General features: G+C 63.8%; 5 protein-coding genes across 5 annotated transcripts; 1 reads left to right on the top strand and 4 right to left on the bottom strand.

Moving 5' to 3' along the window:
- Positions 1 to 85: 85 nt before the first annotated feature.
- AMSG_00892 (Ras GTPase-activating protein 3) lies at positions 86 to 2,807 on the top strand (the record flags this gene model as incomplete). The annotated part of the gene is made up of 2 exons (XM_013906616.1): positions 86 to 179; positions 428 to 2,807. Exon 2 carries the CDS (start codon positions 948 to 950, stop codon positions 2,805 to 2,807), a length of 1,860 nt encoding a protein of 619 aa, XP_013762070.1. The 5' UTR covers positions 86 to 179; positions 428 to 947.
- A 1,683-nt stretch (positions 2,808 to 4,490) lies between these two features.
- Positions 4,491 to 6,763, bottom strand: AMSG_00891 (uncharacterized protein). Its single transcript, XM_013906615.1, has one exon. The coding sequence runs from the start codon at positions 6,736 to 6,738 to the stop codon at positions 5,287 to 5,289; it is 1,452 nt and encodes a 483-aa protein (XP_013762069.1). The 5' UTR covers positions 6,739 to 6,763; the 3' UTR covers positions 4,491 to 5,286.
- A 597-nt stretch (positions 6,764 to 7,360) lies between these two features.
- Positions 7,361 to 9,082, bottom strand: AMSG_00890 (uncharacterized protein; the record flags this gene model as incomplete). Its single annotated transcript, XM_013906614.1, has 2 exons — positions 7,361 to 7,637; positions 7,679 to 9,082. The coding sequence occupies 2 exons, from the start codon at positions 9,080 to 9,082 to the stop codon at positions 7,431 to 7,433; spliced, it is 1,611 nt and encodes a 536-aa protein (XP_013762068.1). The 3' UTR covers positions 7,361 to 7,430.
- Positions 9,083 to 10,744: 1,662 nt separating this feature from the next.
- Positions 10,745 to 11,542, bottom strand: AMSG_11631 (uncharacterized protein). The gene has a single exon (XM_013906873.1). The coding sequence runs from the start codon at positions 11,191 to 11,193 to the stop codon at positions 10,771 to 10,773; it is 423 nt and encodes a 140-aa protein (XP_013762327.1). The 5' UTR covers positions 11,194 to 11,542; the 3' UTR covers positions 10,745 to 10,770.
- Positions 11,543 to 11,679: 137 nt separating this feature from the next.
- AMSG_00888 (uncharacterized protein) lies at positions 11,680 to 13,424 on the bottom strand. The gene has a single exon (XM_013906613.1). The coding sequence runs from the start codon at positions 13,404 to 13,406 to the stop codon at positions 11,763 to 11,765; it is 1,644 nt and encodes a 547-aa protein (XP_013762067.1). The 5' UTR covers positions 13,407 to 13,424; the 3' UTR covers positions 11,680 to 11,762.
- Positions 13,425 to 13,592: the final 168 nt, after the last annotated feature.

Genomic DNA, 13,592 nt, shown 5'->3' with positions numbered 1-13,592 from the left:
GTCCCGAGGTGGTGAAGAAGAGGAGGGAGGGGGGGAAGGGGAGGGGGGGCACACCCACTTTGCCGTATCAGTCAACACTCCACATCATTGATTGTATACCATGGCTGTTGAGCTGCAGGTGGAGCACTCGCTGTATCTTCGCGTGTGTGAATGCAAGGAGCTGAAGATTGCAGACAGGCGTACGTGGGCGAGGAAGGGAAGAAGAGGAGAGGAGGGGGGAGAGGGGGGGGGAGGGGGTGCGTGCTGGTTGCCTGCAACGATCGTGCTGTTCTTTGCCCCGCAACGTCGTCAGTGGTGTGCGGGCATGACGTGGTAGAGGCAACAGCAACTACGGCTACAACTACAAAGTACACAGATGCAACAAGAGGTGTGTGTGAGGAGGGAGTATGGTGCTCACGTGTGGGTGGTGTGGGTGGTGTGGGTGTAGTGACTCGGTCGTCGGATCCGTATGTGGTGGTCTCGGGCATTGGTGCCGGGCGTAACGTGCGGACCAAGACGGTGTACAAGGAGTTGAACCCGTTCTACGGTGAAGAGTATGATCTGGAGGTGGCGCCTGGCTCGAGCGAGCTGACAGTTCAGGTCTGGGATGAGGACAAGGGCAAGGATGAGATCATCGGACAGGTCAAGATCCCGTTGGCTTCGGTGGCGCACGAGCGTGTCCACGAGCAGTGGTACCCGCTCGACGACCCGTCGGCGTCCAACCAGCCATTTGTCTCGGGCGAGCTCCATCTGCGAGTCACATATCAGGAGCCGGACGACCCGATACCCGGCAAGATCTCCATCGAGGTGGTGGCTGGGCCGGGCTGGCGGCCAAGGACGCCAACGGGCTGTCGGACCCGTACGTCAAGCTCAAGTTCGCCGGAAAGAAGGTGAAGACGGGCGTGCAGGCCAAGACGCTCGACCCGATTTTTGACGAGGAGCTGGCCATCGAGTTCTCGGTTGAGGACATGGAGGCGTCAAAGCAGGTCATTGTCTCGGTTTGGGACCACGACAAGATGTCGCAGAACGACTTTATGGGCGTGGTCACGCTCTTCCTTGACGAGCTCGAGCCGGGCTACACCTACGACGAGTGGTTCACTCTCACATCGCATGTCTCGTCCTCGGCCGTCGACGGCGACGGCGACGACGACGACGCGGCAGCCATGGGCTCGGCAGCACTTGGCTCGATTCGGCTCAAGCTCCACTACAAGGAAGAGGAGATCCTGCCGCTCGAGCACTATGCGCTCTTCACCAAAGAGCTGCGCGGGCACGAGCTGGCGGCGCTGCAGGCGCTGGCGGCGGTGACCAAGGAGCGGCATGACGTGGCCTACCACCTCATCCGGTTGTACGAGGGCGAGGGCTACGACGAGACGGTCGAGCTGCTGCAAGCGCTGACTGTTGCGGAAATCGAGAGCACGCCGCAGGCGACGGTCCTCTTCCGTGGCAACTCGATTGCAACCAAGGCGCTGGACCTGTACATGCAGATGGTGGCGCTGCCTTACCTTCACGCCACGCTCGGTACCCTCATTCAGTCGATCTACTCATCGTCCGAGTCGGCCGAGGTCGACCCAACCCGGCTCGAGAGCGAAGCTGAGCTCGAGGGCAACTGGGCCCGGCTCAAGACGTACGCAGCCACGGCAGTCGACGAGATCTTTCGGTCGATCGACGCACTGCCGACGACGCTGCAGGTTGTTTTCGAGTCGATGCGCGAGGCCGTGGTGGCGAGGTTCCCGGACGATGCGGTGGCGCCGTACACTGCAGTCTCGGGCTTTCTCTTCCTCCGGCTCTTCTGTGCAGCAATTCTGGGACCGAAGCTCTTTGAGCTCGCCAAAGACCACCCGGACGCGTCGACGTCGCGGACGCTGACCCTCATTTCCAAGACGGTGCAGAACCTGGCGAACCTCGCCGAGTTTGGGCCCAAGGAACCGTACATGGCGCCGATGAACGAGTTTATCCAGGCTAACATTCCGCGGATGAAGACTTTCCTCACCCAGGCCTCGACGGTTGGCGAGGACTTTCACGCGCACGACAGCCTGTTTATCGACGCGCCGCGCGAGCGGGCGGCACTCGTCGCCCACTTTGTGCAGTCGCGGGCCGAGCTCGAGGAGTACGCTTCCGGCGCGGCGCCGGCGGACCACGCTGCAGCCCTCGCCCGCATGTTCCCCATCCTCGACGAGCTCGAGGCGAGCCGGGCCGCGGGCGTTCGCCCCCAAATCGTAAGCGCAACGTCGGGCGCATCAACGGCGGCGGCGCCGACCTCCAGCAGCAGCGCCGACGGCGCCGGCCCGTCGGCGCCGGCGGCGAGCGGCGAGCTCGACCCGACGCTCGCCAAGCTCCAGATCGAGGGTGAGGAGAGAAAGGAGAACATGCGCAAGGTGCTCGCCATTCAGGGCTCGCTCTCCAAGTGCGACTGCAAAAAGTCGCTCGCCTCGCGCGACCGCATCTTTGTACGCGAGGGCTCGATGAACAAGGTGTCCAAGGGCAAGATGCAGGCCCGTGTCTTCTTCCTCTTCTCGGATATGCTCGTGTACGGCGAGTCCAAAAAGGTCAACTCTGTGGCGTTCAAGGGCATGATCCCGGCTGCCAAGATGGTGGTCGTCGACGCCTCGGCGGCACCGGACCTTTCGCCGGAGCAATTCCGCATCATCAATCTGGTCAAGAAGAAGACCATCGACATCCACTGCGGCTCAGTTGAGGACCGCGATGCGTGGGCTCACGACTGTGCAGTCCTCTCGCGCCGCGCGCGTGGCTTCAACCCGCTCGATGAGGCCACGCAGGCGCTAGCCGACAAGATCCTCTCGCTGCCGTGCGTGGAGCACACCGCCTAACCACCAACGGACTACGTACGCCACAAAATGAACGGCACACCAGTACATAGCCAACTTGTTTTATCCTAGTTTTCAGGCGATGCTGCTCAATAGACCCGGGTCCGCCCGCGGCCAGAGCCGCGCACGCGACCACGTCCGCGGACACGTCCACGAGCCCGCGCGCCACCACGACCACGCCCGCGAGTCCGGGCGCGGACACGGGAGCGCGGTCCAGCGGATGAGTGGGAGCCTGACCGGGATCGGGAGCCTGACCGGGATCGGGAGTCCGACCGGGATCGGGAGCGCGAGTGGGAGCGCGAGCGCGAGTGCGAGCGCGAGCGGGATCGGGACCGGGATCGGGACCGGGATCGGGACCGAGGAGGAGACGCCGAGCGGTTGATGCTTTCCTGCGATCGGGCGGCAAGGCGAGCTTCGCGGCGCTCCTTGATCCGGGCACGGCGGGCGGCGCGCTCCTCGGCAGGCGAGAGCACGCCATCGCCGTTGGTGTCGCCTTCGATGTCTGCCTGGGCATGTCCGCCGGCGGTTGGTGAGGCACGCCCACGCCCACGTCCCCGGCCTCGACCGCGGCCGCGAGTGCGTCCGCGTCCCCGACCCCGGCTCCGGGCGGCGCCACGGGTGCGCGCGGCGGCGAGGGGGGGAGAGCGCGAACCCGAACGCGAGCCCGAGCCCGAGCGGGACCGGGATCGGGACCGCGAGTGCGAGCGGGACCGCGACTTTGGGTGCGTGGGAGAGTGAGACCGTGATTGGGACCGTGAGCGAGACCGCGAGTGAGACCGCGAGTGAGACCGCGAGCGAGACTGCGATTTTTGGTGCAACGGCGAGCGGGACCGCGACCGTGACCGCGACCGTGACCGCGAAAGCGAGCGGGACCGGGACTTGGGACGCTGTGGAGAGTGGGTTGGCGACCGCGACCGCGACCGAGAGCGGGACCGGGACTTGGGACGCTGCGGAGAGTGGGTTGGCGACCGCGACCGCGACCGAGAGCGGGACCGCGACCGAGAGCGGGACCGCGACCGAGAGCGAGACCGCGACCGAGAGCGGGACCGCGACCGAGAGTGGGACCGCGACCGAGAGTGGGGCTGCGAGTGGGTCCGGGGATAGGCCGGAGGCTGCTCGCGGTGAATGCGACGACGAGCGTTGGCCTCGCGACGAGCACGGTGGCCCCGGAAGGCAGCCTGGATGGAAACAGCAGCGCGCTCGCGTTCGATGCGTTCGCGCTCAGCTTGATCGCGCCTGCGGGCGGCACGATCTCGTTCTTCGATCTCGCGCTCATAGCTGCGGCGCTCACGCTCACGCTCCTCACGCTCACGCTCTTCACGCTCCTCGCGCTCACGCTCCTCGCGTGCACGGCGAGCTTCACGCTCGCGCTCGTCACGCTCGAGTGCCTCGCGGGCGCGCAGCTCGCGCTCCTCGCGCTCGTGATCACCCCGCTGCATTTCGCGCTCCGCCCGGACGTCGGCCTGAGTCTGACGTCCGTACCCACGACCACGACCACGACCACGACCACGAGAACGAGTTCCGCCACGACCACGAGCTCCGCCACGCCGCGACCGCTCGTCACGGTTGCGCGTGTCGATCCGCACCCTTGCATTGGTGTCGGACCGCGATCCCGACCGCGACCGCGACCGGGACTGCGACCGGGATCGTGACTGCGACCGCGACCGCGACCGGGATCGTGACTGCGACCGCGACCGCGACCGCGACCGCGACCGCGACTTTGGTGCAGACCGCGAACGGGAGCGGGATCGGGATCGGGATCGGGATCGGGATCGGGATCGGGATCGTGCCCGCTCGGCCCGAACGTTGTCGTACGGCTGCGACCGCCCCTCACCCAGCTTGGCAGCCTCCCACTGCGAGTGAAGAGTGGCAGTGACGCGAGCCTGCTCGTCGAGCGACTGCTTGTAGGAGAGCGACTCACTCTTGATGAGCAAGACGTTGCTCTCGGTTGTCGAGAGCGAGTTGGCAAGATCGGCCAGCCGATTCTGGACCTCGGCCATGGCTGCCGTCTGGCTCTGCTGCAGCGACGAGAGTCGCGTGTCATCCGACTTGCGCGCAATCTGCTTTTTGAGGCGGGCCAGCTCCTCGGCACGGGTCGCTCCCTCGGCCTTGATCGACGCATCCAGCTCCATCTTGGCCATGCGGAGCGCCTTGGTCGCTTGCGACGACTGTGGCGCAAGCTGGGCGACCTTGGCGTCGAGCGCAAGCAGCTGCGCCTCCATAAAGTCCTTCCACTGGGTCACCGACGAGACCGAGTCGCGTCGGACCGTGTCGATCTGGGACGAGAGCGAAGCCAGGGCGTCGGTCACCTTGTTCTCGACGGCCGCAAGCCGCTTGGTCGCACCAGCAATAGAGAGGTCAAACTGCGACTGCGCCTTGGCATAGGCGTCCGAGATTCGGTGCGTCTCCTCGTTCATGGCGCGCTTGAGCGACTCGACGGTCGATGCTGTCCGCGACTCGGCGTTGCGAACCAGCGCCTCCATCATTTCGGGCTGCTGCCCACCAGCGCCTTGACATTCTCCCAGTGCGAGGTGTGCAACGCATCCGACTGCAGTCGCGCCTTGGTCTCGGCGCGGACCAGTGCCTCCACGCCCTCAATCTGAGCGCGAGCCTCCTCCTCGACCGCAGCCACCGACGCCCGCAGCGTCTGCAGGCCCTCCAGAAACTCGGCGCGGAAGATCTTTTCCTCGTTGGCGCGGAGCAGGCTTGCCTGGTGGTTTGCGTCCTCCATCTTTCGCCAGCGCGTGTCAAAGTGAGTCCACAGCTCTTGCTCGAGCTTGGACCGGGCCGCCTGCTCGTCGTGAAGCGCAGACTCGAGCTGCGAAAAGCGGTTGGAGATAGTGGTGTTGTTGTACGCCTCGCGGTCGAGCGCCATCTTAGACTCGCTCTCTTGCGCGGCCCGGAGGACTTGCGCGTCCTGCGCCCGCGCTGCATCGGCATTTTCGACCATGGCCGACAGGTGCTTGACCGCGTCGTGGATCTTGCTCTGCAGCGTTGACTCCTTGGAGTTAACAAGGCCCTTGACCTCGTCGATGGCGAGAACAAGCGCGTCCTTCTGTGCCGCCGCCCGCCGCCGGGTGTCCTGGATCTCGATCTGCAGCGCCGAGGTGACAGCCTCGAGCTCCGAGAGCTTGTCACGGAGCGAGGCCGCCGACGCCGCAGCGGCGCTGTGGTTCTGACGCTCGCGTTCCTCAAACGAGAGCAACTGCATCTGCCCGTCCTTCGAATCGAGCGCAAGGCGCTGGACCACGTTCGCCAGCTCGTTCGACTGTGACGACGCGTCCATCTGAACTTGGACCAGCGCAGACTTGAGCGTGCGGACCTCGTCCAGGACCCGTGACATCGAGATCGAGTCCTCCTGCCGCTTGCGCTCCGAGTTCTCGTCCACCCGTGCCACTGCGGTCGCCAGCTTGGACATTTCCGACTGGTCCAGCTGCATCTGGTGCTGCAGCGAGGAGCGGAGAACCTCGCGGTCGCGCTCGAGCTGCGAGACCTTGGACAGGAGCTCAGACTGAAGCTCGGCGTCGTTGCGGGCAGCAAGCTCCATCGAGCCCAGCCGCGACCGCAGGTCGGTCATGACCGACGTTGCCACCCGCATGTCGTCGCGGAGGTTCTCAAGCTCCAGCTGGAGCGCCACTGTGTCCGGATGCGGCCGCGCTGGAAGCATCGATGGCGCGGCGCTGTTGCCTCTGCTGTTGTTGCCTCTGCTCAGCCACGCGCCCGGGCTCGCGCTCCGCTTCGGCGGCTCGCTCAGCGGCGCCAGATTCCGGAGCGGCGGATCAGGCGCCGCCAGCGCGTACGTCTCTGTGTAGCCGCCGCCAGCGCCACGGCCGGCCGAGCCGGATGGTCCGGGTCCAGGTGAGACCGAGCCGCGGCCCTGCAGTGGGAGATAGGCGGAAGGCGTTTCTGTCGAGTCTGCTGCTGGCGAGCGCATCTCTGCCGCCAGCTGAGCAGCAAGGAGCGCCTGGCGCGAGGCAGCAGGCGATCCGGCGGTCACGGCCGCCGACGACCCTCCGGCCAAGCCAGGCGATCTGGCCAGCTGAGCTACCTGCTGTTGCCTCAGCCGCCTTGCTTCATCCCTCCTCGCTTCAATCCGTTCCCGTCGTGTCTGTTCCAGCGCAAGTCCCTCTGCGCCCCAGTTGGGCCCAGACTATTGTTCCGTGACAAACGTTCCATGGTTGTGGTTGCAGCCAACGGACGGCCGTTGGCGGCGCGGGCGGGGGGGAGGGTGGCAAGGTGGGGGAGGGGTAGGGGGGGGGTTAGTGGAGAGAAGGGGGGGGGGCGGAGCAGTGGGTAGGGGGGGGGGGAGGCCCGTACCATGGCGTGTTGAGTGGAAGTGGGGGAGGTAGGGGGGAGGGAGAGGTGGCGGTGGGCGTGGGTGAGGGAGGTGGGTTGATCGTGATCGTGATCGTGATCGCGATCGCCATTGAGTTCGCGGCTGTTGTCGTGATGGCGACTGTGGTGAGGAAGAGAGTCGGGATCAGGTCGGACAGAGCGAGTAGGTGCAAGAGAAAGGGGGATCGGGGTACACTCCACGCAGCGACAAGTTCAATGATGGGAGAACAAATCGCGCGGAGCGGGTAGGACACAGGAACTGTTCAGCACGTCCTGCCGAGGTAAAGTTAATTACGACGAGTACGAGGCCGAGGCCGACGTCGATCCAGTGGCAGAGCCGGTGGCCGAGCCGGTGGCAGAGCCTGTGGCCGAACCAGTCGAGGTGGCGTCAGACGAGTTGTCGAGCGAGGTGAGGGCGGCCTCGTCGTCCGAGTAGGCGCTGGAGTAGTTGGCGCCGGCGGCGGCGGCGCCAAAGGCGGGGCGGCAGCCTTGTCGCTGCTGGAGAGAGCATTGGAGGAGAAGCGCTTCTGGCCCATGACGTACGAGACGGAGAGCATGTCGTAGAGGAGGCCGAGGAAGAAGGCGGCAGCGATCATGAGGCGGACGCCGGCGTGGGCGGTCTCGCAGACGTTGACGTCGATGTCAACGACGATGCGGTCAATAAAGTTGCACTGGACAATGGGCTGGATGTCCTCGTCGATGATGACGGTGAGGATGTCGGCGTCGGCGGTGGTGTCGTTGTAGCGGTCGGCGAGCTGCTGCTCCGACGAGATAGCGCAGAGCGAGGCGCACTGGACAAAGGTGATGGGCCCCGTGTTGCCATCGGTGCGGGTAGTGGTGATGGTGGAGGCGCGGTAGGAGTTGACGTTGTCCGAGTTGCAGGTGGCTGGCTGTGCAGAGCAGTCTGTGTTGCCCTGTCCGCACAGCGAGGAGACAGCCTGGCAGGCAGCGGTACGGGCCTCGGCGATACCATCACGGGCGACCTTGGTGAGCGCGCCAAGGCCGGAGCCATCGGACGAGTTCTTGGCGCAGTTAAGGGCGTCGTTGAAGAGGCGGCGCGATGACGACGACGAGTCGCTGCGGAACGAGGTCACCTCCTTGCACGCATCGTCGAGGAGGAGGTTGAGGGCGACAAAGGCGGTCATGACGGCGGCGAGGATGAAGACCACGAACCAGTTGCAGTTGGCAAAGCAGATAAAGGCATGGCACTTGGTGATGCGGAAGAGCATAAAGAGGACGGCGACGACGGTGAGCACCATGGGGATGAGAAAGTAGATGTAGACAAAGATGTTGAGGATGGTCTTGATAGTGTCAAAAGCATCGTCGATGTCGTTGCCGCGCTTGACAATGTCGTTACCAGCTGTGACGGCCGGATCCATCTCTGCGGCGTTGTCTGAGGTGACCGAGACGCCGGCGATGCGGTTGCGGACGCGGACAACCGAGTTGCGCAGGTCAGCCGAGGCGACAACCATGTCGTCGGTCGTCTCGGTGGCGCCCTTCTGGAAGGTGCCGTTGCCGGCAAGGCCGATGACAGTAAAGATGCCAACGCCAACGGCACAGGCGAGGACAAAGAAGATGAGGACGCGGACCCACTTCACCGAGTAGTGCTTACGCGGCGAGCCATGGCGGCAGCCGAGCGTAGCGGTGGACCAGTTGGAGAACTTGGTGGCGCGACCACCAAAGCACGAGCAGCAGCAACGGAGAATGAGGAAGGTCGGAATGAGGAAGAGATGGATGAGGCCAATGAGAAGCACAATCAGCGCCCGCTCCACAATCCACGCAGCGTAGTCTTCCACAGCAAAGTCATCCTTCTCCTCGTCATAGCCGAGGAATCGGTCCGAGAGCGTGTTGCCGGTAATGAACGACTTGCGGCCGTCAACAACGAGGGCAAGGGCAACGACAACAAGAGTCACACACACAGCACTAGTACTCGTCAGCTTCATCTTGACGCGGGTGAACGCAGTAGACAGCTATGTGGAGACCGGTGTGAGGGGGCAGTGCGCCGGCTCGGCGTGGGTTTTGCGGGTCCCTTGTGGATCATAGCAGTTTTTTTGTCCAGGCAGGGAAGAGGGAGGGGTCGGAGATGATGTAGGGGAGAGGGAGGAGGAACGATGAAATAGAGATAAACATTATGGGAAGAGAGAAAGTTGGGAAGGAGAGCAGGGGGGGTGGGGGGAGCGGGGGGGTGGGGGGGGGGGGGGCGGAGGGAAGGAAGGAAAGATCGGAGGTGGGAAAAAGGAGGGTGTTTTTGTTCCATTTTTTCTGGTTTCGGTGCATGGCAGCCAGTGTCAACTGACGAGAGCGACGGTTGACGGTGATGGCAATAGTACGGTGGTAGAGTGTGGTAGTGGCAGGACAGCAGTAGCAGGATGGTGGTAGGTGGCATGAAGGAAGGCTGTAGTTTGATGATCGTTGCTGTTGCACGTTTGTCGCTTCGTACTATGTCGTTAGCTGTTCGTTGTTCGTTGTTCGTGGTTCGTTGTTCGTTGTTCGTTGTTCGTTGTTTGTTGTTCGTTGTTCGTTGTTCGTTGTTCGTTGTTCGTTGTTCGTTGTTCGCTGTTCGTTGTTCGCCGTCATGAGCCGTCCGTTGGTTCAGGCAATGGTCGACGGCGGGCGGGCGACGGGCGACGGCAACAGCTGGTCACTCAGCAAAGTGTAACGGGGCTACCCTACTCTCCCACTGTGAGGTACGCATATGTAAATGAAGAGCAGAGAAGCGCAAACACGACCGTGTGGGTTTAGTTGGGGTTTATGGGTGTGGAGGTCAAGACGAGTTCGACAAAGTCAAGCAGGCAAGGGAAAAAATGACGACATTGCGGCTCGGCCGAACGACGACCTGGAGAAGAGGAAGTGGGCGAGGAAGGAGGGAGGGAGGGGGGGAGGGGGGGAGGGGGGGGCGAAACAAGGTGCTTACCGAGAGAGTGTTGATGGTGGTGAATGATAAGTGAGCAGAAGAATCATGGCTGGTGGCGAGGGAAAGCGGAAGAAGCGGAGGAAGGTGAGCAAGAAGAAGTCGTCCGAGAGTGATGACGAGGTGAAGAACGTGTTCGAGACGGCCAAGAGCAAGAGCAAGGGGAAGGGGAAGGGGAAGGGGAAGAAGAAGGTGGTCGAAAAGACAAAGAAGACCAAGATCAAGAAGAAGACGAAGAAGATCCGCAAGGTCGCATCGGAAGACGGATCGGAGACAGAAGCTGACGGCAGCCGCAAGGGAAAGGGCAAGGGCAAGAGTCGCAAGGGCAAGGGCAAGGGCAAGGGCAAGAGCCGCAAGGGCAAGAGTCGCAAGGGCAAGGGCAAGGGCAAGGGCAAGCGGAAGAGTCACAAGGGCAAGAGCTCGGGATCGGGGTCGGGATCCGGATCGGGTGGCAGCTCCAGCTCTGTGACCCGGTTTGTGGACGTGGGCGAGGACGCGCTGAAGCCCAAGGTGCGGCGGCGCAAGTCGACGCAGCCGCCTGGAAGCGGGCGGTATGTCAGAGGGAGTCACAAGACCAAGGCCAAGTCGAAGCCGCACAAGTACGAGATGGTGGACATGGATCCCGCGGCGCTGGGGATGTACTCGGCGTATGACGATGGCTTCTACGCCGGCGAGTACGACGAGTACGGTGAGCGGGTGATGCGGCGGCGGAGCAGGCGGTCACGGTCGTCGCACGGCGGCAAGCACGGGCGGCACGGCAGGCACCACCGACGGCGCGGGGCGGCGGTGGGTGGGGTGGAGGAGATGCTTGACACGGATCCTGTGCCGTGGTACAAGGGCGAGAACCACGAGCTCATCGACCTCAAGCTCAAGAACATGAAGGACATGGACGCGCGGTACGTGCGGATCCAGAAGCGACGGATCGCGACGGCGGTCGAGCGGTGGCTCCTCTACCCATCCGACTCGCACGCCTTTGACTTTGTCGACGACGTCGTCGGGTACCACGGGATCGGGTATGTGCCCAAGGCGCGGGTCATCTCCAAGTTCCGCAAGTTCTTTGCCACCTCGTCTGACTTTGAGTACCTCAAGGTGGCGGATCTGGTCAAGGCCTTCCGCGCGGTCGACGTCGACGGTACCGGCCATCTTAACACCGGCAACGGCGAGCACATTGCGTTTTTCAAGGAGGCGCTCAAGATCCTGCTGGCACGGGTGGCAACTCGCGGCTCGGACCCGGGCTCGGGCGACGACGAGTCGTACGACGTCGTGCCGTATTCGGACGACGCCTCGCTCTCGGACGACTCGTCCGGCCTGTTTGGCGGTGAGGACGCCGGTCGCCGTGCCGCCACCTCTGTCTTTGCCTCGGACGCTTGCTCGTCGTCGGAGAACGTCTTTGACGCGCTCTCGTCATCCGACTCGATCCTCGAGTCGTCGTCGCTCTTTGACTACAACGATCCCGAGTCGGACGACTCGTCGTCGTCGTCGGGTGGCGGCCGCGGGCGCGGCCGTGGCCGTCGCCGCCGCGGCGGCTCATCATCGTCGACCTCGGACGTTTTTGCCAACCTCTCCGACTCGTCGTCCGAGTCGGGCGGCGACCGCCGCCGCCGTGGCCGCGCCCGTGCCGACTCGTCATCGAGCAGCGATGTGTTTGCCGATCTCTCGTCATCCTCGTAAACATGGAGTCGAGCAGGCTACGGTTGGCTACGGTGGAACAACTACGGTGAAGAGAGGGAGGGCATGTCTTGGCCGACGGTCCGGATGCGGCCCTCGACGCGGGTGTTGACGGCAAACTCGCGGTCCCAAAACGACTTGCGGCGCGCTTTCTCGTCGCTAGACTTGGTCGCCTCCTCGGAGTGGGCCCTCTCGAGGTTGCCGTGGAAGAAGCGCACCGCCTTGTGGAAGCATGTCTCTGCGTTGCGGAGAGCGGCAAGGGTGTTGAGCATGATAAAGTGGTTGCGGAGGGCGGTAGGGAGCATGACGCCGCACTCACCGTCGACGAGAACCTTGGCATCGGCAAACATGGTGAAACCGTCCTTGCCCGAGGCCAGGTACTCTTTGGTAGAGACGCGGTAGGAGGCATCGCTGTCTAGCGGGGTGGTGGAGCCGTCGGCGGCGACGACGTCGACCGAGACGATGCGGGCGCCTGGCACGGCGTCGGGATCAAAGACAAAGAGGATGCCCGAGACTTGCGGGAAGCGGCCCTCGTGGGTCGGGTACTTGGAGACGCCATTCTCAAGGGCGGCGCGGATCTGGGCGCCAGTGAGCTCGAGGACAACCATCATGTCCTCCATGGGCAGAATGGCTGTGATGTCGCGGACCCTGATCTCGCCCGGCCCGTAGGTGTCGTCGGAGCGGAGCGTGCCCGAGTTGAGGATGCAGATGTCCGAGTCCTGGGCAATCCGCACAATGTCGGTGACGAGATTGCCGAGGTTCGTCTCGCCGGTGCGGACGTGGGCGGCGCGGGCGTCGAGCTCGACAAGAGACGTGCCGACCACCTTGTCGAGCGTCTCGCCGAGCATGTCGCCGACGGCGGCAACAAGCGGGGCGACGTCGGGGTGCTCGTCGAGCTCGCCGGTGATAGCGATGTGCTCGACGGTGGCAAAGCCTGGCTTGCCGGCGAGCCCCATGTCGAGGGTGATGCCGGCGAGATCGCGAAAGTCGGTGCCGGACTTGCAGATTCGGGTGGTCCACCCCGAGCCGTCGGCGGCGGCGACCTCGGAAGTCTTGAAAAAGTGGTCGTGCCCGCCAAGAATGAGGTCGATGCCTGCGCACTCGCGGGCGAGGCGCTCGTCGTTGTTCTCGCGCATGTGGGTGAGCGCAATGACAAGATCGACGCCCTCGTCGTTGCGAAGACGCGAAACGAGCTCGGTAGCCTTCTCCACAAAGTCGCTGTACACCACGTCGTCGTTATCAAGGGTGGCAAGGGTGTCGAGCCACTCGATTTCGACCAGGCCAAGCAGCCCGACCTTGATGCCGGCCCACTCGATGACCAGGTAGCGATGAGCGCCGAGCAGCGGCTCGCCGTCATCGGGAGAATCGACATTTGAGCAGATCCAAGGAAAGTTTGTCCGCGAGAGCAAGGTAGCCAGGCGCTCTGTCCCGAAATCAAAGTCATGATTGCCATAGCAAGCAGCAGCAATGTTAAACTGGTTGAGAATGGCCGGCATGTGGGCACCCTTGGTAATGGTTGAATCAATCGAAGGTGCAAAAGCATCACCTGAAAACAGAACAAGAGCCTCTGGCTCGCTTGCAAGGGCAGAGGCAAACCGAGCTGCTCCTCCCATGGGTTCCTTTTCCCGGGGGAGGACGTGGTACACGTCGTTAAAGTGCAGGATCCGCGGAAGGGGAGAGGCTGACATTGGGATGGGTGAGGTGAGGTGCGGGGGGGGGGGGGGAGGCGGGGGGAGGGCGGGCCGGGGAGGGGGGAGGGGGGGCGGTTGGCTGACGGTGGGGTGAGGGCAGGTCAGGTCAGTGGGGGACAGGGGGAGAGGGGAGAAGGGAGGGGGGGGGGGGGGATCGAGGACGGGTAGGGGGGGTAGGGGAGA

The sequence above is a fragment of the Thecamonas trahens genome (genome assembly GCF_000142905.1).
Source record: "Thecamonas trahens ATCC 50062 unplaced genomic scaffold supercont1.4, whole genome shotgun sequence".
Taxonomy (NCBI): Eukaryota; order Apusomonadida; family Apusomonadidae; genus Thecamonas; species Thecamonas trahens.
Note: the sequence above shows the minus strand (reverse complement) of the source record. Positions and strands in the feature narration are given on the sequence as shown.

What these genes read in the sequence shown, in the direction of transcription:
- AMSG_00891 (XM_013906615.1), bottom strand. Translation starts at nt 6,738, where the DNA reads ATGCGCTCGCCAGCAGCAGACTCGACAGAAACGCCTTCCGCCTATCTC.
- AMSG_11631 (XM_013906873.1), bottom strand. Translation starts at nt 11,193, where the DNA reads ATGGCCGGTACCGTCGACGTCGACCGCGCGGAAGGCCTTGACCAGATC.
- AMSG_00888 (XM_013906613.1), bottom strand. Translation starts at nt 13,406, where the DNA reads ATGTCAGCCTCTCCCCTTCCGCGGATCCTGCACTTTAACGACGTGTAC.